Genomic DNA, 27251 nt, shown 5'->3' on the forward strand with positions numbered 1-27251 from the left:
AAGAGGAAGTCTGAACTGTTTCCTGCATGCCGCACGCATTTCTGTACCATTGTATTTGTTGCTTAAATGCTTTGAAATGCAAATTATGCGAGAAAAACGTAGACGACGTTAGGTTGAGTGGATTGTAAATCATCAATATTGATGATGTGGATCAATATGGCTCGTGTAGGTCCGTGTGGTTAGACTGCAACGTAAGCACCCTTCCGTCTGACACCTCTGACAATCATAGAGACCGACGTTTATGGCTTTAGGCAAAAAAGATTGGCCTCATCTCGATTACGTTTGAATGTTCCCAGCGGGGCAGTAGTGCCGCTTTGTGGAGAAGATGAAAAAATGCATGTCTGCTGCAGGGTTTCAGCCTCCAGCCTGAGTTACTGCATTGATAGAGTAAGTCAATGCTGGAAAATGAAAAGAGTTAAATATAACATCAGAAAATATGGTATCGATAACAGAGGAGTAAAGGGATGCACATGACGTTGCAGAGTGTAGTGAACTACACTTTTGGGTTCTAAACGAAGAACGAGAAAACGACGGCCACTTCCGTTATCTCGTTATTGATTAAAAACGAAAAAGGATCTAAAACAAAAAACAAGAAACAAGTGTTTTCGTTTTCTGTTTTTTACGGTAAAAGGAACGATCGAAAGGTACACGGACCCTTCTAAGACACGTTCAGGATGAAGTGTCCCCTGGCATCCTGAGTGAGGGCCCATTTTCCAAGTTGTATACACTGAATGGCTGTAGTTGGATTGTAAGTCTCATTTAGATAAAATGTAAAGAAAAAAGAGATTTAGGATTTAGATTTAGTAATGTCCATTATTAATATGCTAATTTGAAATAAAACAGCCCTAATGTTTACTAATAGTTATTCAAAGTGTCTCAATTATTATGTCAATGAATCTATTGGTCGTGCACTCAAGAAAAAGAAAATAATGTTTTACTACTTACTCATTTTGCATTTACGAATCAATAAAAACCTGAAACATGTTTGTAGAATACGTAACGGTTTTTATTTTGTATTTGCATCATTTTAGCATTATTACTGTTAGTTAAAGGTGACACTTTTCCACTTGTTTAGTGCTTCTACACGTTAGTTTGGGTATCTGGCATGTCCACCGACCCCAAAACTCTGGAAAGAAAACACTCCCGCGATTTGTTATGGTTCCTGTAAGTCAGAAACGTCATGCTTGGGTCACTGAGAATGAGCTTCCTTATCGTTCTATCGTCACTGTCTAATGAGACTCTCTTCTTACATGCCCTGAGCCCTCAGTAAGTAAGACTCTTTGAACCTCTTTTTAATAACCAAACCGAAACACTCGCCTCCCCCCCAGGTGTGGCACAGCTGTGTTTTTCATTTAGAACGATATGGAAAACGGATCCTGTATGTAAACAACCAGGCAACATGCTCTCCTGCGAGTAGAACTCTGAGTACATCTCCTGCTCCGAGTTCAAGTGCAGAAACGAACCGAGTGCTGCCCCCCCCCCCCCCCAACAAGGAAGCTGGTCTTGGTAAGTAAGTAAATACAGTACAAACGTTCCAATAATTAACAGATACAATACAGAGAATGAAAAGGGGATGATTTCTGACAGCAGGTTGTTCTATCAGGATTGGATTACAACAGGCACGTGCACAGACATTTTGGCGGGTATGAAGTTAAAATACTAAAATGTAAAAACTAATAATAAAATTAAAAAAAATTGTGGGATACTGTCCCTGCTTGTAAATGAGATAAATCAATGCTGTGCATAATAATCAAGAGTGACTACATAATCTCTAAAAAGCCGACAACACACACACATATTTCTTTTACTGTGAAAAAAACTCAAAATGACAACATAGTGCAGCAACACAAGCTGATATCACCGTGATCGACCCTGTCTGTCTGCATGTAGACTCATTTCAAACTCATTTCAGGTTCAGGCTAGCCCATTAAAATCACATCCGGCGGGCCGCCTGTTAATAAACGGTAAACATATTACAATAAAAATATATTTTTGTATGAAATCTATTAGAACATATAAATGTATATTTTGAGTCAGGAGCCCGTGACGCCCCGATCAGTCAGTTGAGGGAAGACCAACTCAAAAGCCTCACAAAACTTTCAGAGGCCTGACTGCTTTGTTCACAGCAAACTTAAAAAAGGAAATATTTGTGCAGCAGGAATCCAGAACCACAATGCATACAGCGGGTGAAACAAGTACTGAACACGTCACCATTTTTCTCAGTTAATATATTTCCAAAGGAGCTTGACAAGAAATTTTGAAACCAAAACAAAGAAGTTCAGAAAGTTTATGTGTAATAATGTGAAATGACACAGGGAAAAAGTAAAAAGGTCTCATTGCCAAGGTGTCACCCAAGACACATCCCATGATGGGTAAAAGCAAGCTGTCTCAAGACCTTCACAACCTAATTGTTGCGAAACCCAATGATGGCATTAGTTTTAGGCACATTTCTAAGCTTCTGAATGTTCCAGTGAACTCTGTTGGGGCCATAATACGGAAGTGGAAAGACAATCATTTCACCATAAATTAGTTTTGACCATGTGCTCCTCGCAAGATTTCTGAGTGAAAAGAATAATCAGAAGACTGTTTGTGTGGAAGAATGCGCCAAAATCCCACCAGAGCAATGAATGCGACTAGTTTCTCCAAACAGGAGGCGTCTTGAAGCTGTCAACAATGGCTTTTGTACAAAGTATAGAATAAATATCAGTCAGCGTGTTCAATATTTTTTCTGTCATTTCACATTATTACACATCTCCTTAGAAGGGTCAAAAGTTTAAAAAGAATTGGCAACCGATGTATCCGGGACAAAGGGCTTTGCTCAGGGTCACTTCAGCCAAAGTAAATGTACAGACATAAAACCAAAGGTCTGCATTTATTCACAGAAAGATCTACCTGATATCTGGTTTCCAGAGAAAGGAGGGAAGTCTGGTTATTTAGGGGAACTTAACTCAGCACCAGAACAGGAAGTGTCTAGAAACAAGCATTGCTTCACACATATTCTCCTTGCAGAACAGGAAGTATGAAGAGTGCCGGCAACAACAGACCCAACATCTCAAAGTGACACAACGGTTGCGAGCTAAATCGCACAGGTCTTTTAAGTCGTGTAAGCGCATCCAGCTGCGTGCCGCTCTTGCCAGTTTGCTGATGTGAAAGATGAGTGACGCCTTGGAGAGGACCACAGAAGGTCCCTCGCTGCCTCTTGCGGACGACCCCGGCCAAGACGAGGAGGGAAACGGCCCGACAAGCTCCAGCGAGTTACGCTGGGAGGATGAAGGTCTCCCCATGGAGCTGCAGAGAGGGATGGAAACCCTGCGAGTGAACAGGGAACTGACCGATGTGGTCCTGTGCGTTCAGGGACACGACTTCCCTTGCCACAGAGCCGTGCTGGCCGCTGCCAGTCAGTACTTCAGGTAAGATGAATCCACCGGTGTCTCAAAACGGCGTACCGGCAGTGCTGGTTTTTGATAATTAGCCCTTTTTTTTTTTCGTGGCAGGGCCATGTTTTGCAGTGGTCTGAGGGAGAGTCATGAGACGCGTGTGGAGATGAAGGGCTTGGACAGTGGGACGATGGGCTGTCTCCTGGAGTACACCTACACCAGTCAAGCCCTCCTTACAAACGCAAATGTCCAGAGAATACTGGAGGCTGCCAGTCAATTTCAGGTAAAACACCATTTACTACCAATAAAAGTTAAAGAAGATTCTATAGATCATTGTGCAGCAACGTTGCAAAGTTAATGCCAGCAAAGGCAAAGATTGCTTCAAAAAGTGGATCGTTATTATCTAAAAAGCTGATTTTTAACTTGATGTCAACGTACCTTTTAACAGAAAGTATACTTGGATTCAAAATCATTATCGAAAGTAAAACATTTGATGAGATTGTCAACATTCCCTCAAAAACGGGCAAAGCATAAAAACACTTTCTCTTTTTGCTTCTCACATTTGACCCAATATGTTGTGAAATAGTTTTATCAGATGAGGAAGTCCGACCAATTCTACGCAAGTGTGAACACATAAATGATCATGTGGTCCTCTACTGACAGTGAAACATAAGGGAGGTCTAGCTGACTGCAACAGTTTATCAAACATAACATCAATATAAAATATGTATGTCATTGAATCCTAGTAGTGGTTTAACACAAAGGGATGCTAAGGTACAGGATTAGCATTACAAAGTGTCTACACGCAGACACACATTACATTACATTACATGTCATTTAGCTTTTAATCCAAAGCGACTTACAATAAGTGCATTGAAACCATAGAGATACAAACTCAGAAGAACAAGTACAATTTTCATCAAATAAGCACTTTTAAAACATGTTATAGAAAAGTGCCATTATAAGTACAACTTAAGTGCTGCCCTTTGTTAGTGCTACGGTTTGCTAGTGTAACAGAGGAACAATGGAACTCAGTGGAACAAACATCGAACAGAGTCAGACGTGAGTGAAAGAGGGAAGCGAAAGTTGCCTTGTTGTTTACGCTTAGGATCCGTTTTCCATATAGTTCTAAATGAAATGCACAGCTGTGCCACACCAGGGGGAGGCAGGTTTTTTAATTTTGTTATTAAAAAAACGGTTCAAGAATTCTTACTTACTGGGGGTTAGGACTAAGGTTAGAATTTCATGTTTGCATTTAAGGCATAATTTGAGGATGATAATAATACATACAGCCCCTTTTCTAATTTGAGTTACAAAGTGATTTAACCAACGCAGTAAACAAAAACAATAATGCTAAAAGGATTGCAATAAAAAATAAAACGGTAAAACCCTGAGGAGCCTACGTTACGGGTAACGATTGGCCATCTTTCTGGCCTCTTGTAGTTTCTGCGCGTGGTGGATGCGTGTTCCGACTTTCTGAGCAAGTCTCTGAGCCTGGACAGCTGCGTCGGGATCCTGAATCTGGCCGAAAGCCACGCCTTGCCGGCGCTGACGGGCCGGGTCCGAGACTACATCGCCGCTCAGTTCTCCCAGGTGGTGCAGCAGCAGGACTTCCTGGAGCTGCCGGGCGAGTCGCTGGAGGCCGTCCTCCGCAGGGACGACCTCGACGTGAAGAGCGAGGAGCGCGTTTTCGAGGCGCTCATGCGCTGGGTCAGAGCCCGGCAGGAGGAGCGCTGCCCGTCTCTGGCCAGCTTGCTTGCACTCGTGCGGCTGCCGCTGCTGGAGCCTGCTTACTTTGTGGAAAAAGTGGAGTCAGATGAGTTGGTTCGACGCTGCAGCGAGGCTTTTCCTCTGCTGCAAGAGGCCCGCCACTATCACCTCACCGGCAGGGAGGTCAGTATGCAGTTACCTCTGAGATTATATGTATGACTAAATTCCCCTTTAACATATCACATATCTTGAGGGCTGCAGAGTGAATACAATCATGTTGTGATCAAAATATCTGCTGTACTTCCTCGTCTTTATGTGCTTTAATGCGGTACTTGAACGTGTGTACAGGTGGTCTCTGAACGAACAAAACCCCGCGTGAAGCACTTTCTGTCAGAGGTGTTCCTGATCATCGGAGGCTGCACCAAGGATGAGCGCTTCGTCTCCACCGTCACCTGCCTGGACCCCCTCCGACGCAGCAGGCTGGAGGTGGCCCAGCTGCCGATTACGAAGATGGAGGACGAATCCCAAAACAGGAAATGGGTGGAGTTTGCCTGCGTCACCTTCCGCAATGAGGTTTATATATCGGGTGAGCAAGTCCCCCATTCAGGTTTTATACCAGGAGGCTGAGCTGCTGTTATATGTTCAGGAGATGTGCAGATGAAAGCGAAATGACTCCACATCTAGTCATTATGTATCCGACAATTTTTCTTCAGCCTGTTCATCGTGTGGACAGGTGGTTTTAAAAGCTTCTCTTAGTCAAACAGCAGTTTTACAACCAGTCATTTCAGAGCCGAGCAGGTAGTTCCATTAAGTTTAGGTGTTTTCCAGCTCAGGAACTGACACCCCAGCTGTGGTGAGACTTGCTTATGGTAGTCAACATCAAAATAAAGCAGCGTGAGAGCCAATGTAAAATAGTAACACTGAAGATGCAGTGACGCAACATTTTCACGGCGGCTGACCGTCTATGTGAATGCCTGCAGGAGGTAAAGAGACACAGCATGATGTTTGGAAATATAATGGGGCCCTGGACAAGTGGATCCCAATCGAGTCCCTGACAACCGGGCGCTGGCGACACAAGATGGCCGTTTGTGGGGGAAAGGTGTATGCGCTGGGCGGATTTGATGGAGTTCACCGACTCAATAGCGTAGAGGCCTACGATCCTTTTCACAATCGCTGGATGAAGGTAAACGTTTAATCTTGTATTGAACATTTTGTGAATGTCACATGAAATATTTCTTGAGGCATCTGGAATTAAAAGTGTGTACAATGACTGTATATTTTGAAAGGCGTTGCTCATTGGGACAAACTAACCCCATGACTCACCAGTTTACACATAATGAAGCATTTGGCATTTTACATTTTCCACAATTTATTCCTCATTTATTCCATATACATTAATTTATTTTCTTATCGTTGAACTGCATAATAACCATCAATTACCACACTTTTATGGTGTACATGAGGTGTTCTATACCTGTTACATTGTCCATGTTTCATTATGCTGACGCCCCGTTGGCTCTCCTCACAGGCGACACCTCTTGCAGTAGGCGTGAGCTCCTTCGCCGCTGCAAGTTTTGACAGGTGGATCTATGTGATCGGTGGCGGGCCGAACGGAAAGCTGGCAACAGATCGGGTTCAGTGCTGGGAACCTGGGACAGACAGCTGGGAACTGCGGGCGCCTATTCCCATCGAAACCAAGTGCACTAATGCAGTCACCTTCAAGGACTGCATCTACATAGTCGGTGAGTTGCTGGTGTTGAATGATGACTGAGTACATTTACTCAGTATTTTGACTTTACATTTTCATTTCATGCATCTTTATATCTTTTCACTCTAATGCATTATTTAATTTTTAATTTTAGTGTTTTATTTTATTTGACAGGACATTGCACATTAATAGGAAACGTTTCTTCAAATGTGCCACAGAGCAGAGTAGAAGTCAAGCAAATTATAATCTTTTACATGAGACTGACATTAACATATTAATTAATGTTTATTTTTTTGTACAGGACAAAACAATATTACTTTACGGATTAAGACTCTGTATTTTGTACAAAATACATCATTGTGAGGCATCATTATAGATGAAACTACGGAGCAGTAAAAACAAGAAAAGAATCAAATAAAAAAATCAAATGTCAACAAAAAGCATATTCTAAATATACATGATTTCATCATTATGATCATCCCATAGCATAATATGTAATAATATTATGTTCACTGGGGACTTTTTTCTATTAAAATGATATTGTTTAAAAAATATATTTTTATAATTACAATATTACACATCAAAATAGTTGCTCCATCAATCCTTGGTGGATTTTTATTTGGAGTATGTGTATGTGTGGGTTTGTATGAAGAGCTTTAGTCTTCAAAGTGAGATGAACACAATATGCAAAAAGAATTTTGGACAGACTTTTGATTAACGAATGATTGCCGTTGAGATTAAGAAAACAAGAAATTGGTCACCTGTATCGGGTTTCGTGTGTGAGAAACAGAATATATTAGTATATGGCCATACTTTTTCTTCTTCTCCTGCCCTCTCCCAGGTGGTGCTATGCATGCCATGTACTGCTACTCGCCCCTGTCCGACTCCTGGACCCTGGTGACCCGTCCAGGCGAGAGGGCGAGCTGCGCCATCGCTGCCTGTAACAACAAGCTCTTCATCACGGGAGGACGGGATGACAAAAACCAAGTAATCTCCACGGTGATGTGCTGGGACTCCACCAAAGGGGTGCTGACGGAGGAGTGTGTTTTACCGATGGGAGTGTCCCACCACGGCAGTGTGACACTCATGAAGTCCTACACGCACATACACAGAATAACGCCTGCTTCTGAGGGCCAATAACATTGCTTCAAGTGAACAGCAGCGGGAGGGCGCCAATTTTTTTGTCATTTTATGCCGCTTTGAGTGCGTCACTATTTTATATGATGAAAATGTTATGTAATTAATTGTTATAGCAGTTTACAATACATGTTTTGTGGCTTTCAGTTCACATAAATCTAGGAAAAAACATGCTGAGCAACATGGTTGATGAAATGAACACATGCATATCGCAATATCGGCACAAGGGGCCTTTTTTGGGAACCTTACTAAGCACTTACACTTGGACTTTTTTATTGTTGTCACACACACAAACACACACACACTCACACAGGAACGTTTTTCCATGACAGAAATTACATTGACTTGCAATAATTTCCAGTAGACACATGTTTACTGCTATGGGCCTAATACAAAACTTTAAACAAGGGGAATAATACTAACTTCGTCAATGTTTGTCAAACAAAGCACTGAAAATAGTTGAATAATGAATGAAAGACAACTGTGTGGCAGCCTGCTTAACCAGTTCGGCCCGTTCCTCAAATTCCGGACACATTTCTACCGGAAAAGAATTTTCAGCAAAAAAGAAAGAAAGCCTCAAACGTCCATAGATATATATATAAATCTAGATGTCTAACGGCGGAGTGAAGAACGTCCGCACGTGGCGGCCATCTTGGTACGGTCAGCTCGCTCCCCCATTACATTGTGTTGGTAGTGGTACATGTACTTTATATAATAATAACTTGCTCAGTATTTAAAGGGTTTGGTTTCTTATGAACGTCAGAGATGTAGTTATGACACTACATAGGTATAATGTTCCGGTTAATGTCATTTTTGTATGAAAACCCGTAGTTATAATATATGCAGTGTCATAAATACATTTCTGTGCAGGGTGGGGATTTCAACATGCAGGATTTCTTGATGTATATTTGTAAAGGGAAATCTTAGAACGTAACATACGTATATTCATAGTATGTATGAATGTGATAACTACATCTCTGACGTTCTTCACAAACAAAACCGTTTAAATATCGGTTGAAAATTGAGCAAGTTATGGTTATTTTAGAAGTCTCACTACCAACACAACGTAATGAGCGAGAGAGACATCTAGCCTTTTATATATCTATCTCTATGCAAACGTCAAACAAACGGTCACGCTTCCGGTTTTTTTCAAAATAAAACGCACTGACATAAAGTCGTAATGCCCAGTAACAAATGTTGGTAAAATCACGAAATCAAATAAACCTTATGTGTGTACATGCTGAGTCGAGTCGAAGGTTTTTGTCACCTCAATGCCAAAGTGCAAGAAATGAGGAAACCGCGTGGAATTGTATTGGTGTACAAATTCGAAAGTTATTACTACATTTGCTGTGGATGCGTCGACTTACAGGGTCGGACGTGTACTTTATTGTGGAAAAGGAAAGCGAAAGAGCTGTGACTCTTACTGGCGTTCTCTCCTTCAGCCTACCTGCAGCTCCCAGAGACTCCACAGGAGCACCTGCACACAAACGGAACAAATGTGTCGTCTAAAGCCTTGTTAAACGTGCCCGTGGATAACAATCTGTGGACTTTACCCTGTTGAGAAGGCAGGTCGTCCACCTGGTTCACACGTTTCCGCTGAAGCATTAACTCCTGCTACGAAGTGAAAGTAAACGTAAAACGCGGATGCACAAGAGATCTTTTTGTGCATTTTGAAATGGCTGACTGGTATTTTCTCATCTTTTTCCTCGTCATTCCCTCGTGCCTGGGTGAGTTTACACGTCGGTTATAGTTAACATTTATACTTTTGGGTTCGACATGAAAAGTAGTTTTTCAGTCGTGTGACTTGTTCTGAAAACAATCCCCTTTAATGTATGGTTGGAATGCAGTGATAGTCTGATGACCAGGAGAGTAACTAATGCACCTGATTCTTTGTCTACACACCTGTAGTTACACCTGCACACCCGTGCTGTAGAATGAGCACTTAGGAGGCTGCAGTTTATGTGCCCAGTGAGCACAAGACGTTATTTCAACGTTGAAATATGGTTGAAATCGGGTTGAAATGAGGTCTGAACGTCTAAGACCTCATTTCAACGTCTTTTCAACCGGCAAAAAAAGTGCGTGAAACATCAACGTGCTAGAAACGGGTAAATTTATTGATTATGTGTCATGTTGTAACTTAAGGTTGAAAGAGAGACGATGATATCATAAAGATTATCATAATAATGAATGAACTGGTCGGCGAAAAGACGTGATTTCAACGCATTTAAGATTTTTCTTAAAACGTCATGAATATGGAAATACAGAGTGTGTGTCTGTTACGCCGCCACCCCCGGCTCGGGAGAGGAGGTGGGGCGTAACAATATGCTTTAAGGACAAAAAATGCGGGCCGTTTCAAACATTAGTTGAAAACACGTAACTCTGATCACATCTGTAACGCGCATGCGCAAGTTCTTAGACGCCTGCAGAGCTTCCACCGGGGGCAGCGCGAGGGGAAGTGTGTCCGGGAGCAGAGCGACGTGAACGGGCTGATACAACCACGGCTACCGGCCCCAGTACTCTGTAAGTACGTGAGTGTTTGAATGAAGAACACCTGAAATTATAACCAGTTATTTTACTTGTGCTGCCCACTCGATACGGGAAAGACTGTTATTTTGGTAAGCTAGTTAGCGTTAGCGCAGATAGTTTGCTAGTTAGCATGCTAGCTTGGAGCATGCTAGCGTTCAACATGAACTGGACCCAAAGTAAACATCAGAGTGTTTTCCGTGTGTTTGGTGTTGCTTATGCGTTAGGTTGTTGCTGTACCCATATCATATTATTGCCGTTCCCATTTCATGTAGAAAATACACGTTTTTAAAGCAACGCGGCCTAAACACAGCTGAATTCAACAAGTTGTGGCCTGTAAACAAGGTAGCCAACACATTGTAAGTTACTGCATGCTTAAAGCAACATTGTAAAGTATGGTACTGTGTAATATACCTGGAAATGTTACTCCAGAAATGCCATAAATTGTTTATAATGTCATAAGTAAACAATTTATAAATAAGGGTTCTCAAACACCTGCTGCTGTTATAATTATTAAACTTTTTTATACTGTCATAAACCCAAATTACACACTTTGCCTTTTCCCTAAAGTCTTTGTTCTTCCCTCCTCACAGGTTCCTGTGGATGGAGGTTACATCTGATGGCGTTTGTCCCTGCAGTTGTCCTTGTCATGTCCAGAAAAAGATGTTAGTTAGGTTGTCTCGTGTCCGTCTCGTGAGTTCCTGTTTTATTTTGGAAAATGAACCTTCCCCTTGTTTCAGGCAACTTTCCCCTTCCTCTTGTGTCGGTGTGATTGCCGCCCCTCCCCTGATTGTCTCCACCTGTGCACTTCCCCTGTGTGTGTATATATTGTCTGAGTCCCCCTCTGTCCTGTGCCAGTTCGTCTTGTCCCAAGCCACCGTGCCAGCGTTACGTAGGTCCACAGTCTTGCCTCGTTTTTTGTCGACACCTTAATTGAGCCTGCTTTCAGTTTTTGTCTCTAGATCGGTTTTTCCTCGCCCACGAGTGATTTTTATTTCAGCGGCCATGCCCTGCCCTTTTGTTAATAAACTTTGATTCTTTTTTCGCACCACGTTGTGAGAGTCGTGCATTTGGGTTCCCGTCCACCGTCCGGTCGTGACAGAACGAACTGGCCAGCATGAACCCAGCGGACTCGGATAACCTAAAGGCAGCCATTGGCGCTCAAGGTAACCGCCTTAAGCAGCAGGAGGACCAATTGTCCGCCCTGCAACATGGAGTGGAAGGGCTGGCAAGCGGGCAGGAGGACTTCAAGGCCGCCATGACGACCCAGGTGAATCTCCTATCTAACCAGATTCATCAGATGCTCACCCATCTGAACCAAGCACCATCAGCCTCGCCCGTGCTGGCGGCTGCCGACGCACCACCAGCTCCAGCTCCCCACAGTCAGGCAATTCGCCTTGCCCCACCCGAGAAGTTCTCCGGCGAGCCTAGGGAATGCAAGTCCTTCATAGTTAACTGTGAAATGCACTATGAACAATTGCCCTCAGCCTTCCCCACAGAAAGGTCCAAGGTGGCATTTATGATTTCCCATCTCACGGGGAGAGCGAAAGTATGGGCAACCACGGAATGGTCCAGAGCTTCACCAAGCTGCCAATCACTCGCTCGGTTCACCGAGACATTGAGGAGGGTGTTTGACCCCACGACATCCGGCAGAGAGACAGCCCGGGAGCTGAACGCTATCCGCCAAGGTATGGACTCTGTCTCAGACTATGCCATCCGCTTCCGCACACTAGCAGCAGATAGCGGATGGAATGCCACGGCATTGTATGATGCATTCATCTCAGGACTCTCGGATCCCATCCAAGACCTGTTAGTCCCCCTTGATTTGCCTGAGGACCTCGACGCAGTCATCGCATTGGCTGTTAGGACAGACCATCGTTTGAAGACACGAATGCAGGACCGAGGTCTCCCTCCAACAAACTCAAGGGTCGTTTCCCCCCTACCGTCGCCGGACCAGTGGAGAGCTGTCTCTTTGCGTGATCCAGAGGAGCCCATGCAGCTGGGACAGGCTCGTTTGTCTGCTGAGGAACGACGACGCCGCCTGCAGGAAGGCAGGTGTTTCTACTGCGGGGAACAAGGACACCTAGTGGTAGGGTGTCCGGCGAGGAGGACAACCCACCAGGGGAAGAAGAGTCCCCTGTCGAACCGCTTCGCCTCATCGGGCAGTTCCTCCCGCTCCCTGATGAGGATCCAGGTAAGCCACCATGACACCACAGTTTCAATAGGAGTACTGGTTGACTCTGGGGCTGATGAAAGCCTCATGGACTGGGGTTTTGCCAACCAAATGGGAGTTAGGTCAGCTCCCTTGAACCAGCCGTTGAAAGCCAGCGCCTTAGATGGCAGCTTTATTTTTAATGTAACACATGTGACTGAACCTGTGGCTATACGCATCGGGGACCACCACGAACTAGTGACGTTTCATCTGTTCCACTCGGCCCAACACCCCCTGATTTTGGGGTTCCCCTGGCTCAAAAAACACAACCCCCACATTGACTGGTGCTCTGGGAGGATCATAAGCTGGGGAGGGAAGCGGGGGGGGCTAGACAGGGTTCCTGGCCAAGAAGTGGAGATTGGAGTCATTGGGGACCTTGTGTCGGCTTCAGCTCCGACCCACACACACAACTTGCGTGAGGTGACCTCCGTTCCCAGTTGTTATCACGATCTTGAGGAGGTGTTTAGCAAGAGTAAGGCCACTTCCCTACCACCCCATCGTCCTTATGACTGTCCCATTGACCTTATCCCGGGTGCGCCCATTCCGAAGGGGAGACTTTATTCCATCTCCGGCCCTGAGAAAGTAGCCATGACCGAATACATCGAGGCTTCATTAAAAGCAGGACTCATACGCCCCTCTTCGTCTCCAGCAGGAGCAGGATTCTTTTTTGTGGGGAAGAAGGATGGTTCCCTGAGACCCTGCATTGACTATGGACCATTAAACGACATTACTATCAAGAATCGATACCCCCCCTCATGTCATCGGCCTTTGAACAACTGCAACAAGCCAGAATCTTCACCAAACTAGACTTGCGCAATGCTTATCATCTCGTCCGTATTAGAGAGGGCGATGAGTGGAAGACCGGCTTTAACACCCCCTCGGGCCATTACGAATACCTCGTGATGCCATTTGGCCTGACCAATGCCCCGGCCGTATTTCAGGCGTTGATAAACGATGTTCTTAGGGAGTTCCTTAATCAGTTTGTATTCGTCTACTTAGATGACATTTTGATTTTCTCCCCTGACCGAGACACTCATGTTCGCCATGTTCGGCAGGTTCTCCAGCGTCTGCTGGAGAACCATCTTTATGTCAAAGCAGAAAAGAGTGAATTCCATGCCAACGTTGTGTCCTTCCTGGGCTTTGTCATAGCCCCTGGAAAGATACAAATGGATCCGGCTAAAGTCAGCGCTGTGGCCCAGTGGCCTACACCTGATAACCGTAAGAAGGTTCAGCAATTCCTGGGTTTTGCGAACTTTTACAGACGGTTTATCAGAAACTTCAGCGCCATAGCATCTCCCCTCCATGTTCTCACCTCTCCCCAAGCCCCGTTTCTATGGTCTCCCCAAGCAGAGGTGGCTTTCACCCGACTCAAGGAGATGTTCACCACGGCCCCCATCCTCACGGTTCCAGATCCCAGCCGACAGTTTGTGGTGGAGGTGGATGCCTCCAACGACGGTGTGGGGGCGGTCCTATCTCAACGATCGACAGGAGACCACAAACTACATCCATGCGCCTTCCTGTCCAGAAAACTTTCACCGGCGGAGCGGAATTACGATGTTGGTAATCGTGAGTTGCTCGCGGTAAAGCTGGCATTGGAGGAGTGGAGACATTGGCTGGAGGGGGCCCAACACCCGTTTATTGTCTGGACTGACCATTAAAATCTTGAGTACATCCGCAAGGCCAAGCGTTTGAACTCTCGCCAAGCCAGATGGACTCTGTTCTTTAACCGCTTTAACTTTGTTTTATCCTACAGGCCGGGGTCCCAGAACACCAAGCCGGACGCCCTGTCTCGTCTGTTCAACCCCGAGCCCACTGCCAAGAAACCAGAACCAATGCTGCCACCGCACCGTGTGGTAGGAGCGGTAACATGGCAGATAGAATCAGAGGTGAAGCGGGCTAATGGTGAGAACCCTACACCTAGTGGTTGTCCAGTTAATCGCCTGTTTGTTCCGGCAACTATGCGCCCACAGGTGATTCATTGGGCTCACACCTCAAAGCTCACCTGCCATCCAGGGATCAGGAGAACCATATATGCCATCAGACAAAGGTTCTGGTGGCCCGCCATGGAACGCGAGGTCCGGGAGTATGTTGGTGCGTGCCCCGTCTGTGCCAGGAACAAGACCTCCTCCCAGGCACGCACAGGGCTGCTGCAACCGCTCCCGGTGCCCAGTCGACCCTGGGCTGAGATTTCGCTGGACTTCGTCACTGGTCTCCCGCTCTCTCAAGGTAACACCACTGTCCTCACAGTGGTGGATCGATTCTCAAAGATGGTTCATTTCATAGCCCTACCTAAACTTCCGTCAGCCAAGGAGACTGCCGAAACCATGCTCAACCACGTTTTTCGCATTCATGGGTTTCCGAGGGACGTGGTGTCAGACCGGGGGCCCCAATTCGTATCCCGTTTTTGGACTGAATTCTGCAAACTGATCGGGGCCACGGTCAGTCTCACGTCCGGATACCACCCAGAGGCCAATGGACAGGCTGAGCGCCTGAACCAAGCATTGGAAACGAGTCTTCGTTGCCTGGTATCCCAGAAGCCGTCATCCTGGAGCAAACACCTAACCTGGGTGGAATACGCCCATAACACGCTCCCCACAGCAGCCACGGGGCTGACCCCCTTCCAGTGCGCCTTCGGCTACCAACCGCCTCTGTTTCTAGATACTGAGAAGGAGGTCGTCGTCCCTTCCGCCCATGCCATGGTCCGGCGTTGCCGCCGAATCTGGGCAGCTGCCCGCAGCATCCTCCTTCGCAGCGCGGCGCGCATGAAGAAGGTCGCTGATCGGAGGCGCCAGCCAGCTCCGACATACCAGCCGGGCCAGAAAGTCTGGCTCTTCACACGGGACCTGCCACTCCATGTTGCCTCCCGGAAGCTAGCTCCTAGGTTTGTGGGTCCGTTTCCCGTGTCAAAAGTGATTAACCCTGTCTCTGTTCGTCTGCGCCTTCCCAGATCCCTGAGGGTGCACCCTACTTTTCACGTGGGGAAGCTGAAACCAGTTAGAGAGAGCCCTATGGTGCCCGGAGCCGCAACTCCGCCACTTCCCCGGATGGTTGATGGGGGACCGGTCTACCCAGTGAAGCGACTCTTGGGCGTACGCAAACGCGGAAGGGGACACCAATACTTGGTGGACTGGAAGGGCTATGGTCCGGAGCACCGTTCCTGGGTCCGGTCCAGCTTTATCATGGATCCGGCACTCATCAGGGACTTCAACAACCGCAAAAGTCCGTCAGGAGCCGTCCCTAAAGGGGGGGGTACTGTCATGTCCAGAAAAAGATGTTAGTTAGGTTGTCTCGTGTCCGTCTCGTGAGTTCCTGTTTTATTTTGGAAAATGAACCTTCCCCTTGTTTCAGGCAACTTTCCCCTTCCTCTTGTGTCGGTGTGATTGCCGCCCCTCCCCTGATTGTCTCCACCTGTGCACTTCCCCTGTGTGTGTATATATTGTCTGAGTCCCCCTCTGTCCTGTGCCAGTTCGTCTTGTCCCAAGCCACCGTGCCAGCGTTACGTAGGTCCACAGTCTTGCCTCGTTTTTTGTCGACACCTTAATTGAGCCTGCTTTCAGTTTTTGTCTCTAGATCGGTTTTTCCTCGCCCACGAGTGATTTTTATTTCAGCGGCCATGCCCTGCCCTTTTGTTAATAAACTTTGATTCTTTTTTCGCACCACGTTGTGAGAGTCGTGCATTTGGGTTCCCGTCCACCGTCCGGTCGTGACAGTCCTGCCTTACACCTGGTGTACTACTCTGAATATTTGAATAATTTCTGTCGTAGGAATTGAACGTACTGTACATCTTTAAGTTCTTCTTTCTGTACACACCTACTCCTCCACTGTTCACCCTTAAGTGTGATGTGATGGTTTTGGGACAGGATGCTGCATGTTTACAGACTGTAAAGCTCCTTCAGGCTTATTTTTCATTTTGGGTTGAACAAAATAAAATGAATTGAATTGAATTAACTTGTTGACTAGAGGCATCTGCAACTGAGGGGTGTTCTGCGCATTCTGAATCATTGAAGTCACGATGAGGGAGACGGAGCTGATTTCAGGTATACGATCTGGATTCAAGTGACTAAGAGCCAGATCTTGTTACAGAATCTGAAAATGAAGTGCCAATGATTCAGAAAAATGGTTTGCAAACACAAAACTGGTTCATGTTGTTGCTCCACTTATAATTTCATAGTTTATTTTCACAAAATATAATTTATTTTTGTATTCTGTTTTGTATAGGAAAAGTGTTTAGTGTTATATTGATATGAATAAATACAAATTAATCAAATTGTGTTGTCCTTGTTAAGGGCTGTTGACATGATTGACAACTGTCAACAGCTGATTGTGTGTAACTTGAACGTTTAAAAGACGTCTATGGCCCGACGTTGAAAATTGGTTTATAAGTGAAAGTTGTCTCAACGTCTATTCGTAGACTTTGAAAAGACGTCTATATTTAGACCCGTTTTCAACGTGATTTTTAATATCGGTGGTAAACGCACAAATGTGGACGTCATTTATTTTTACACCTACAAAATAATGCTATAGCACAAAGTAGAGGACGACATTTTACCGTATTAAAAATCACGTTGATATGCGGTCTAAATATAGACGTCTTTTCAACGTCTACGAATAGGCGTTGAAACAACTTTCACTTTTAAACCATTTTGCAACGTCGGGCATAGACGTTTATTCAACGTCTTTTCAACCAAAAAATGTTCACTGGGTGCTTTTACGTTGCATTGAATTTTTTGACAAGGAAATGGCTCAGATTCCATTGTGTTATTTGAGTAATTTTGGGAGGTGGTGCTACATTGAAGTGAATTGCAATTCGTCAATCTGGGTCCTCTTTTTCCATCTGTTTTCTTGCTTCTCGTTTTTGACAATGTTGCTCATAAACAACCACAATCAATTGATGAAAATGTTTTCAATTTCCTTTTTTTTCCTAAACTTTAAAACTAATCCCTTTAAATCAGTGATCACGGTCATAGAGAAATGCAGCCATCAACATGTATTCATGTTAGAAAATATTAGAAAGAGCTCATGATGCTCAGTGACGACTCTCAAAAGTGATCGTAGATTTAAATCAACACCTTTCCAACACAGTGTAAAGGAACCTGTTCTCTCTGTTTCTAGTTGCTGGGCAGACTTCAACATTTGGTCTCAAAGGGGAGGAGGCCTCCTTGAAGCCAGACATCACTGGACAGCCCGATGGAATTCTGTGGAAATTTAAAGGCAACAAAGTGACAGAGTTTGATGGCAAAGAGCAACATGTGTACAGTCCATATGAAAACAGGATCACTCTTGACTGGGTCACTGCAGAACTCACTATCTCTCACCTCAGATTGGAAGACAGCGGAGAGTACAAACTGATAATGAAGATCAACAACAAGTTGCATACAACATACTATGCACTGAAGGTCATGGGTACGTTTGAAAAAGCAAAGTGGTTATATGCAGTCAAATGATCACCAAAGGTACCTGCATTATACAACTAGCAACTTGATGCGTTGCTACAGCAACTCCATGCCCTTAAATGGCTTGAAGACCAAACCAACAAAGGAAAAAAAGGACAAACTTGTTGGTTAATTGACCAAAACACTGTGAGTGTCTGCAATGGGAGACACTGTACATAAAACATCTGTGCAGGCGGACTTTTCCAACTGCAACCTAGTAATCAAATTGTAAAGAGGAAGCTAAAAACGAAGCCTTCTGAATATCACAGTAGTAACGATAAACATTGTTAGCCTTGGAGGGACTGTGAAGGCCAAAGAGGAAATGAATGCAGGTCAGCTCAGTAAGGCAAGAAGTTTATTTCTATGGCACATTTTAACAGCAAAGCCATTCAAAGCCTGAAATACACACACTTTTAAACCCAGTTAAACCCATATTAACCTGTGGGTGGAAACTACATGTTTTCAAAAATCTAGATATTTTATAAAAAAATGCTTTAGTTTTTACAATTAAGAGTGAATTGTTTCTGTTGGTCATCATGACCCTGTTTCCTATCCTTAAGCCTGATACTTGTCTAAACTTATTTTTACATTTAAATCTTAGAATCGGAGGAACAGAGAATCATTTATTTATTGACTTATGATTTAACTGTGTGTTTATTGGTGTATTCATTAAGACAAAGTCAGCAGACCCACCATATCCTGTAAGATGAAGGAGGGCGGCAGCGTGATCTCATCCGGAGAGCTGGTGTGCTCTGCAGAGCCTCAACCATCACTGAAGTTTGAGTGGGGAGCTTCTGGAAAGCTGCAGGTCGGCCCAAAGCTGCAAATACCTCTGGGGGAGGAACATGATGATGAAGTATACAGTTGTAGTGTGAGCAACCTGCTGAGCAAGGAAACGACTACATTCACTGCAAAGGATTGCTACCCAGGTAAGATTTCAATTTTAAAGTCACTCACCATTCAAGATGTTTAAATAGAGACTTTAGATCTATTTAATACCAGTGGTTACAAGAGAAGAAGATGAGACAGGAAAAGGAGTAGAAGTGTTTCCTTCACGTCATCAATGATATAAGTAATGTATTAATAGATCTCATTCTTCAAAGTGAATATTAAAATGAATTCATCCTTTGGATCAAGAGAGAATGTGTTGAGCTTCTAGAATAAAATGTCCAGTTTCACATTACTACTTGAATATTGTTAATACTGAATGTAATGTAACACAAAGCTGTGTTAAATCTAAACTTTGTTTCTGTGCAGAAGAAAGTTCATCTGTAGCAGCGATCACCATTGCAGTCATCATCATTGCTCTTGTGTTACTCCTCGTGTGTGTGGCCATATTTTGGCTTAAACGACACAATAAAGGTAAAGAATCTAGAAAATGACACCTTAACCAAAAATATTAATCTAAAAAAGATTTAACCTAAAAGTACTAGTTGATATACTGATATACAGTAAATATACACTGAGGTTCCCTGTCTTCAAGAGATCAACAGTGTGAAGAATGAAGCTATTTAACTTCAGCATTATTTAACATTTTATTAACATTAATTCACACATTATATGCAACTAAAATATTCAGCTTCTGTCCTTTTTTTCTGTCCTCATGCACTCGGCTCCAGCATGTTTTGCAGAAGATGATTTGGAAAAACAATCCTCACCTGGAAGTCAAGAAGGTATGAACTTGTACGTAGGCTTGAACCAGCAGTCGTTTGGCATTGATTTGGAATAAAAGACTTAGACAACTCAAGTATGTTCATGTTAAATATCCACCAATAGACTAATTGTATTAACTCATTTCAGGCAGGCAGATGTTTGTTGATGAAATGTTTTAGCTGACATGATACATTTTGTTATTTAGATTTGATCACTTGTAGCACTGCAGTTAAATTTCGGTTCCAGATCAGCATCAAAAACATAGTCGATCATAAGAGGCCTTTGACCGACATCCGCAGGAATATCTAATGCCTCACGTTACAACATTGGCGGTAAATTAGTGAATTTAAAGTAATTAAGAACTTTTTGATGATGTTTTTTTCTTCTTTTTTTTTTACAATTCAATCCGTCTCAGGTTCAAATAAGAAGGAAGCTCAGAATGATGAAAAAAGGAATCTTGTACACAGAGAATCAACTCTTCCCTCTGATCAAAAGCTTTTCCAAGGATATAAATCTAGAAATACATTTTCTGACAAACAAAACGAAGGGACGGATTCGGACCAGGAAGGTAAATTCTGCAATGAAATATGTGTAAAATATATGAAAAATCAACTCTTTTGATTAAATAACATGCCATAATAACATCATTGTTAATCTTATGCCTCAGCCAATTTAATCTAAATACGTTTTTTGGTAATTATAATAATACCATTGTTTTTCTTTTACTTTTTCACATTGCTTTTTATGGATCACATACATATCCATGAATTTTTAGTGTGGTGTTTTTTTTGTCTATTATACAGAAAATTGCATTTTCAGGAAATGCATTATACATTTTAATTGATGGAAAATATTATGAAATGAACAATATGTTATTCATCACAAGCACCGGTTTTTTGACTTTGAATTACTATTTTCACAGAACCTAAAATGATTAAACTAGAGGAGATGCAAAATAAAGGTGACAGTAAAAAAAGTTTTTATGATGACTTACACATTGCAGCAAGATTTTTATAAAGTAATGTTTGTGCTTCTCTTTCTAGGACATGTTGAAAATGCAAAAAAAAAAGTTCTTGGATCAAAAGGTAACTTTAAGTAGCTAACAAACATAAAGAGTTAGCTAGCAGCTTACAATTGATTTATTAGGTATCTTAGATTATTGATAAACTAAACAATTTTTAAAAAATATGTAAATATATGTCAACAACCTGTGGACATCTTCAAATAGTTATGTTCTTTTCATATTAACATTTAAAAAACACAAATTGTTCAATTAACAGTGAAATTAAATAAACATCAATTAAAAGTGACTTTACATATTGAAGAAGAATCTCTCTTGTAACCACAAAGGAGATGCAGATGCAGTCCGTCCCACAGAGACTCCACAGGAAAACGTCCCACTGATCAACCAATCAGACTCTGTGGAGGAGAAGGACCCAGAACCTGCTGGTGTGTCGGACCACGTCAGTGAGGACAAGGAGTCTAGTCCTGAAGGCCCCAAATCTCCTGAACATCCAGGTTTGGAGACTACAATAACTGAGCTGCATTAGAATACAAACTGGGAAAAATACTAAAATGAGGGGGAAATTAAATGAAAGCCAAATATGTTTTTTTTAGCACAATCAGCTGTTTTATTGACTCTGATTTTCTTTTTTTACAGAACCTAAAATGATTAAACAAGAGGAGATGCCAAATGAAGGTGACAGTAAAACAAGTTTTTATAATGACTTACACATTGCAGAAAGATTATTATAAAGTAATGTTTGTACTTCTCATTCTGTCTAGCACATGTAAAACGTGTCAAAAAACGTTTAGGATTAGAAGGTAAGTTTTAGTTAACAAACATAAATGGTTCGCTAGCAGCTGCCACCATAATAACAACTAATGCTGTATTAAGTTTTTTTTTATTTGTTTTTTTTATGAATCAATCAATTTTTTATAATATGTAAAAAACTCTGACAGCAAATGAAAGTGAATTCAGGTATTGATTGATTATGTTAATCTATACAATAAAGATAAAACATTTTTGATCAACATATTTCACTGTATTGTTTGAGTATTTCTCATTGTTAACATCATGTAATGCCTTTTTACTGGTGAGCTTTGACTGCTTCTGTGTGGTTTAGTCTCCTAAAGCTTTCTTTTACTTTAACTTTCTTTTCCTGGTTTGGTTGTTCACAAATAGATGATCATCATGAAGGAGATGCAGATGCAGTCCGTCCCACAGAGACTCCACAGGAAAAAGTCCCACTGATCAACCAATCAGACTCTGTGGAGGAGAAGGACCCAGAACCTGCTGGTGTGATGGACCACGTCAGTGAGGACAAGGAGTCTAGTCCTGAAGGCCCCAAATCTACTGATCATCCAGGTTTGGGGACTCATTCTTTCTAGGACTTGTTAAAAACGTAAAAAAAACACTATAAATGAAAAATGGGAATAAAATAAAGCAAAATATCTAAACAACCATTTTCCTAGAGTACAGGAGACTCTGGATAAAAAAACCTGCGTTAGGGTTCTGTTTCAGGATGAAGAAGTTTCACAAACTGATTCATTCTTCTGCACTAAAAAGTAAAATCTGTTTAAAACTGCCCAGCACTTTACCCATTGAGCAAAATTATTATAGTTTTAACTACTTTTCAGGTGAAGCTTTGTACCGTGTCTTACATTTGTGCAGTAAGTCTTTCATTATGACCTGTCAGAGGACTACAGATGTGTTCATCTGGTACAGTGCATCACATGATGACCTCTATGTTATAACTGTACACGCTCCCATTTAAATAAAGTCAATATTAGTCTTTAGAATGATCTGGAAACAGAAATAAAGCGTTATTCTCTTGCTCATGGAGAAGAGATTTGTCTTCAATCAACGAGTAAGAATATTTTCTTTTGTGGGTCACTTGAGAAACTCCTCAGTTTTTTATTTATAGTCTGATAGAAAGACCGATTCATTTTGAAACCAGTGGACTTTGGAATTTGATTCTTTTGCAAATATTTAGCGTTTGTGTGATTCTTTCACTTTTTAAACCTGTTTTTGTCGGTTTCAGAGCCACTAAAGGAGGCAGAAGCTCAGTCTACTGATGTTGAAGCTTCCCCGGCTGATCAGGAACTTTCCCCTTCGACCAAAAGCTCTCTGAATATGGACCCTAAAGACCAAAAGGACGTCACCAACTCAGGTCAGGTGACCAGAGAATCCATGCAGAAAGTTTGATAAAGTAATGTTTGTGCTTCTCACTTTTTCTAGGATGCGTTGAAAATTCAACAGTCCTTCTTGGATTTAAGTGTATCTTGTAGTTAACAAACATGATTGGTTGGCTAGCAGCTGCAACAATAACAACAACTGATTTTTATTTTCATTTGCAATTCATCTATTTTTATTTTATTTGTTGTTTTATTGACAAATCAATCATTTTATTATAATATTTAAAACATTCCGAAATGTTCCAAAACAACCTTTTGACATCTTCAAATATTGTTGCTTCTTCTTTCATATTTACCTTCCAAAAGCCCAAATTGTTCAATTAAGAGTAAAATAAAAAAGACATAAAGTAACAGTGACTTTACATATTGAAGAAGAATCTCTCTTGTAACCACAAAGGAGATGCAGATGCAGTCCGTCCCACAGAGACTCCACAGGAAAACGTCCCACTGATCAACCAATCAGACTCTGTGGAGGAGAAGAACCCAGAACCTGCTGGTGGGTCGGACCACGTCAGTGAGGACAAGGAGTCTAGTCCTGAAGGCCCCAAATCTCCTGAACATCCAGGTTACATTTTTACAATGACTTACACATTGCACAATTGCAAATTTTTTAATGAACCTGAAATGACTGAAACAGGTGATAAGTTCTCAGACTTTTCTGCGTATTCTTTTCATTCTTTCTAGAATATGTTCAAAATTTGAAAAAAATACATTACAAATGAAAGGGGGAACAAAATGAGGCAAAATCTCAACTATTTTCCTATAGTACAGGAGACTATGGATGTTTTAACGTGAAGCTTTGTACCGTGTCTTACATTTGTGCAGTAAGTCTTTCATTATGACCTGTCAGAGGACTACAGATGTGTTCATCTGGTACAGTGCATCACATGATGACCTCTATGCTATAACTGTACACGCTCCCTTTTAAATAAAGTAAATATTAGTCTTTAGAATGACCTGGAAACAGAAATAAAGCGTTATTCTCTTGCTCATGGAGAAGAGATTTGTCTTCAATCAACGAGTAAGAATATTTTCTTTTGTGGGTCACTTGAGAAACTCCTCAGTTTTTTATCTATAGTCTGATAGAAAGACCGATTCATTTTTAAACCAGTGGACTTTGGAATTTGTTCCTTTAGCAAATTCTTAGCATTTGTGTGATTCTTTCATTTTTTTAAACCTGTTTTTGTCGGTTTTAGAGCCACTAAAGGAAACGTCTACTCATGTTGAAGCTTCGGCGGCTGATCAGGGATTTTCCCCTTTGACCCAAAGCCCTCTGAATATGGGCCCTAAAGACCAAAAGGACGTCACCATCTCAGGTCAGGTGACCGGAGAATCTGCGGAGACTAAATTCGGAGAATCCGACTCATCAGGAGAAGGGAAAGGACATGAATCAGACCACACTGACGAATCGATATCTACTGATCTTGAACAGAAAGGTTCAAGGACATCGACAGAGCCAGAAAAAAATAACACAAATGCAGGTGACCATGAAGAAACAGACATGAATTCAGCAAACTCCCATCAACGTCAGAGCCCAAGAACCAAACCAGCCCACAGCACCACGGATACGGATCAGCAGGCCTCAGACGCTGCACGAGGACAACCAGACTAAGAAGAAGAAGAAGAAGAAGAGCTTGAGACCTGCCCTGAGTCACATGACACAGAGGGGCAGTCAGATAAAGGAGAGGCCAAAGTGTTTGAGGTAAGAATGAGGTGTGGCTTTAAGGGAGAAAGGCCCAATGACAGCTGTAGTGGGGATGAAGCAGGACAAAAGGAACATGAAGGTGTGTCGCTGGCTTGTATGCAACTTGGAGAACAGGGAGACATTTAGGAAGGAAGCGGATGGTGAAAGTGAAGCTTTAAATGAAACCCAGCAAGAAAAAGTCAACTCTACACAAATGCTGACATTGAAACTATCAAAAGAAGAACTTAAACTAGATGGCTGAAAAACACACAGAGCAGAGATCACATGTTTACACAAAGCCACAGTCAGTGTGAGCTCAGAGTGGGATGAACCTGAAAGGAAGCAACGAGGACCAGAAACTCTCTCAAGACAAGGATTGTTTCTTCTTTTTCCTTAAGATTTGCCCAGCTCTTTAACTCCTCAGCTTCTTTTAATAATATTCATGGTAAATGCATGAATAACAGCTACATTGTTACTTTTCGTGGTTTTCTACTGAACTAAGAAATTATAAATATGAATGTATGTCTTAACTTTTCAATTTAAGAGCATTAATGTGTCATTTTGTGATCTTATCAATAGGAAGACCTTTTTAATTGATATTTTACTTCACTTCATTACAATACCTACAGCATGAGACATCCTTCGTCCCAGGAGCCGAGTCCCCAAATAGATGTATTGTAAGCCAAGTTGTCGTCCAGTGATGAGGTCATGACAACACATATTGAGCTTTTTTGAGAAACAAAAGGCTTCATTGAAGGTGTTGGAACACAGTAAAATCATCACATGCACCAAATACTCCCTCTGAGTTCATCAAAGACCGACAAAATGCTGCAAGGAACAAGACTTTTCTATCTACAATCAAAATAATGGATCATTGTGACATGAATGTTTTCCCGTGTATTTTAAAATGTTGTTTGCACTCATTTATTTTGGCTTGAGACCAGATTGTTTTTGCCAATTCATTGAAGAGATATTATTTGAAAGATTCTAAACTCATCTTTAGTTATGTGTGATTCCTGTGAATTACACTTCAGCTGTAATGATTTTGTAATTTGTTTTCCTTTTCTTGCAGCATTGTTTCCTGGATGTTTTGAAAATGTCTTATTGCAAAAATGTATAGATATTCTAGTTATTTCCAGTTTCGTCTTTTTGTTCAACGATTTTTTCAGATCCTTTCCAAAATAATATTGCAGAATGATTGCTAAAATGATGAAATAAAATAATTTAACTGACTGATGTTTTTGACATTAGCTTCGCACGACCGATCTGTACCCAAAGCACAAAGAAATACTGAGTGCATCAGCAGCTATTTGTAGTAGATGTAAAAATATGTTCTATCAGTAGGGGGCAGTGTTTATTGGCTCTTACTCATCTTTATGAACTGGCTAGACCAGATCAGACTAGATCAGAAATGAGTTTTTATAACCCTCTTAACACTGAAAAGCTCGGAGAACAAGCTCAGCTATGAAGAAATACACAGTTTAAAAAATCCTGGTTAGTTGTAGTCTGACAGTAATGAATTCTACAGTCTAAAGCGCAGCGATATGTGACGTTGCTTTGAGTTCAGGGACGGTGGTCTTGAGGGCCGAAGAAATGCAGCATGTGGGACTCTGTTGCAGTTCTGCATAATTGAAGGTGAATACCGAGGGGATGTTGGAGTATTGTATTATTTGTAGGGATCGAGGCTGTGCCTCCTCCAAAAGAAAACCCTATAAAACTTGCCCGTGGATAACAATCTGTGGACTTTACCCTGTTGAGAAGGCAGGTCGTCCACCTGGTTCACCCGTTTCCGCTGAAGCATTAACTCCTGCTACGAAGTGAAAGTAAACGTAAAACGTGGCTGCACAAGAGATCTTTTTTCCTTGAAATGGCTGCCTGGTATTTTCTCATCTTTTTCCTCATCATTCCGTCGTGCCTGGGTGAGTTTACACGTCGGTAATAGTTAACATTTATACTTTTGGGTTCGACATGAAAAGTAGTTTCTCAGTCAAGGTGGGAGATGATAAGAGCCTGAATCAGTACCTGTGCCGCCCTCTGAGTGAGAATGGGTCGTACTCTCCTGATGTTATAGAGCACCTATTACACCTAATCCTTTGTGTATACACCTGTAGTTACACCTGCACTTGCGTTGGTGCTACATTGAAGTGAATTGCAATCCGTCAAACCGCTTATCCTTTACTCATTTTTTTAATTCATCAACTTTATAAATAATCATTTTGTCTTTAAATCAGTGATCATGGTGATAGCGAAATGCAACCTACTATGGGGCGTCGATTGTAAAATGTTGCACGTTCTAAAATCCTGCGCCAAACATTGTACTTGGAAATGTTGTAACATGTATTTACACGATTCTCTCTCTAAATGTTTGAAAAAGTGTGAATATTGTCCTGCTTTTTTTATTCATATGATAATGCTAAATGTACCAAAACTGCGCAGGATTTTAGAACGTGCAACATTTTACAAACATCAACATAGATTCATGTTAGAAAATATTAGAAAGAGCTCTTCATGATGCTCTGCAGTTCAACACTGTAACAGCTGGGTTACTAGGGGGGAACGGAATTACATTACATTACATGTCATTTAGCTGACGCTTTTATCCAAAGCGACGCACAAT

At 42.3% G+C, this 27251-nt stretch overlaps 2 protein-coding genes across 2 annotated transcripts in view; both read left to right on the forward strand.

The window, feature by feature from the left end:
* Positions 1–2986: 2986 nt before the first annotated feature.
* klhl6 (kelch-like family member 6) lies at positions 2987–9168 on the forward strand. The gene is made up of 7 exons (XM_037489471.2): positions 2987–3410; positions 3495–3660; positions 4821–5270; positions 5436–5673; positions 6068–6270; positions 6616–6829; positions 7637–9168. Exons 1-7 carry the CDS (start codon positions 3154–3156, stop codon positions 7933–7935), a joined length of 1827 nt encoding a protein of 608 aa, XP_037345368.2. The 5' UTR covers positions 2987–3153; the 3' UTR covers positions 7936–9168.
* A 193-nt stretch (positions 9169–9361) lies between these two features.
* The window catches only part of LOC119228685 (titin-like), a 35021-nt gene continuing 17131 nt past the window's right edge, over positions 9362–27251 (forward strand). Inside the window, exons 1-14 of the mRNA XM_062564890.1 lie at positions 9362–9659; positions 17780–18070; positions 18774–19028; positions 19357–19461; positions 19719–19772; positions 20168–20320; positions 20675–20713; positions 20796–20837; positions 21103–21270; positions 21413–21451; positions 21538–21576; positions 21938–22120; positions 22797–22925; positions 23348–23515. Coding sequence (XP_062420874.1) covers positions 9608–9659; positions 17780–18070; positions 18774–19028; positions 19357–19461; positions 19719–19772; positions 20168–20320; positions 20675–20713; positions 20796–20837; positions 21103–21270; positions 21413–21451; positions 21538–21576; positions 21938–22120; positions 22797–22925; positions 23348–23515 — 1717 coding nt within the window. The 5' untranslated portion in view covers positions 9362–9607. The remainder of the gene's footprint in view (positions 9660–17779; positions 18071–18773; positions 19029–19356; positions 19462–19718; positions 19773–20167; positions 20321–20674; positions 20714–20795; positions 20838–21102; positions 21271–21412; positions 21452–21537; positions 21577–21937; positions 22121–22796; positions 22926–23347; positions 23516–27251) is intronic.

Source organism: Pungitius pungitius, chromosome 10 (genome assembly GCF_949316345.1).
Source record: "Pungitius pungitius chromosome 10, fPunPun2.1, whole genome shotgun sequence".
NCBI classification, from domain to species: domain Eukaryota; kingdom Metazoa; phylum Chordata; class Actinopteri; order Perciformes; family Gasterosteidae; genus Pungitius; species Pungitius pungitius.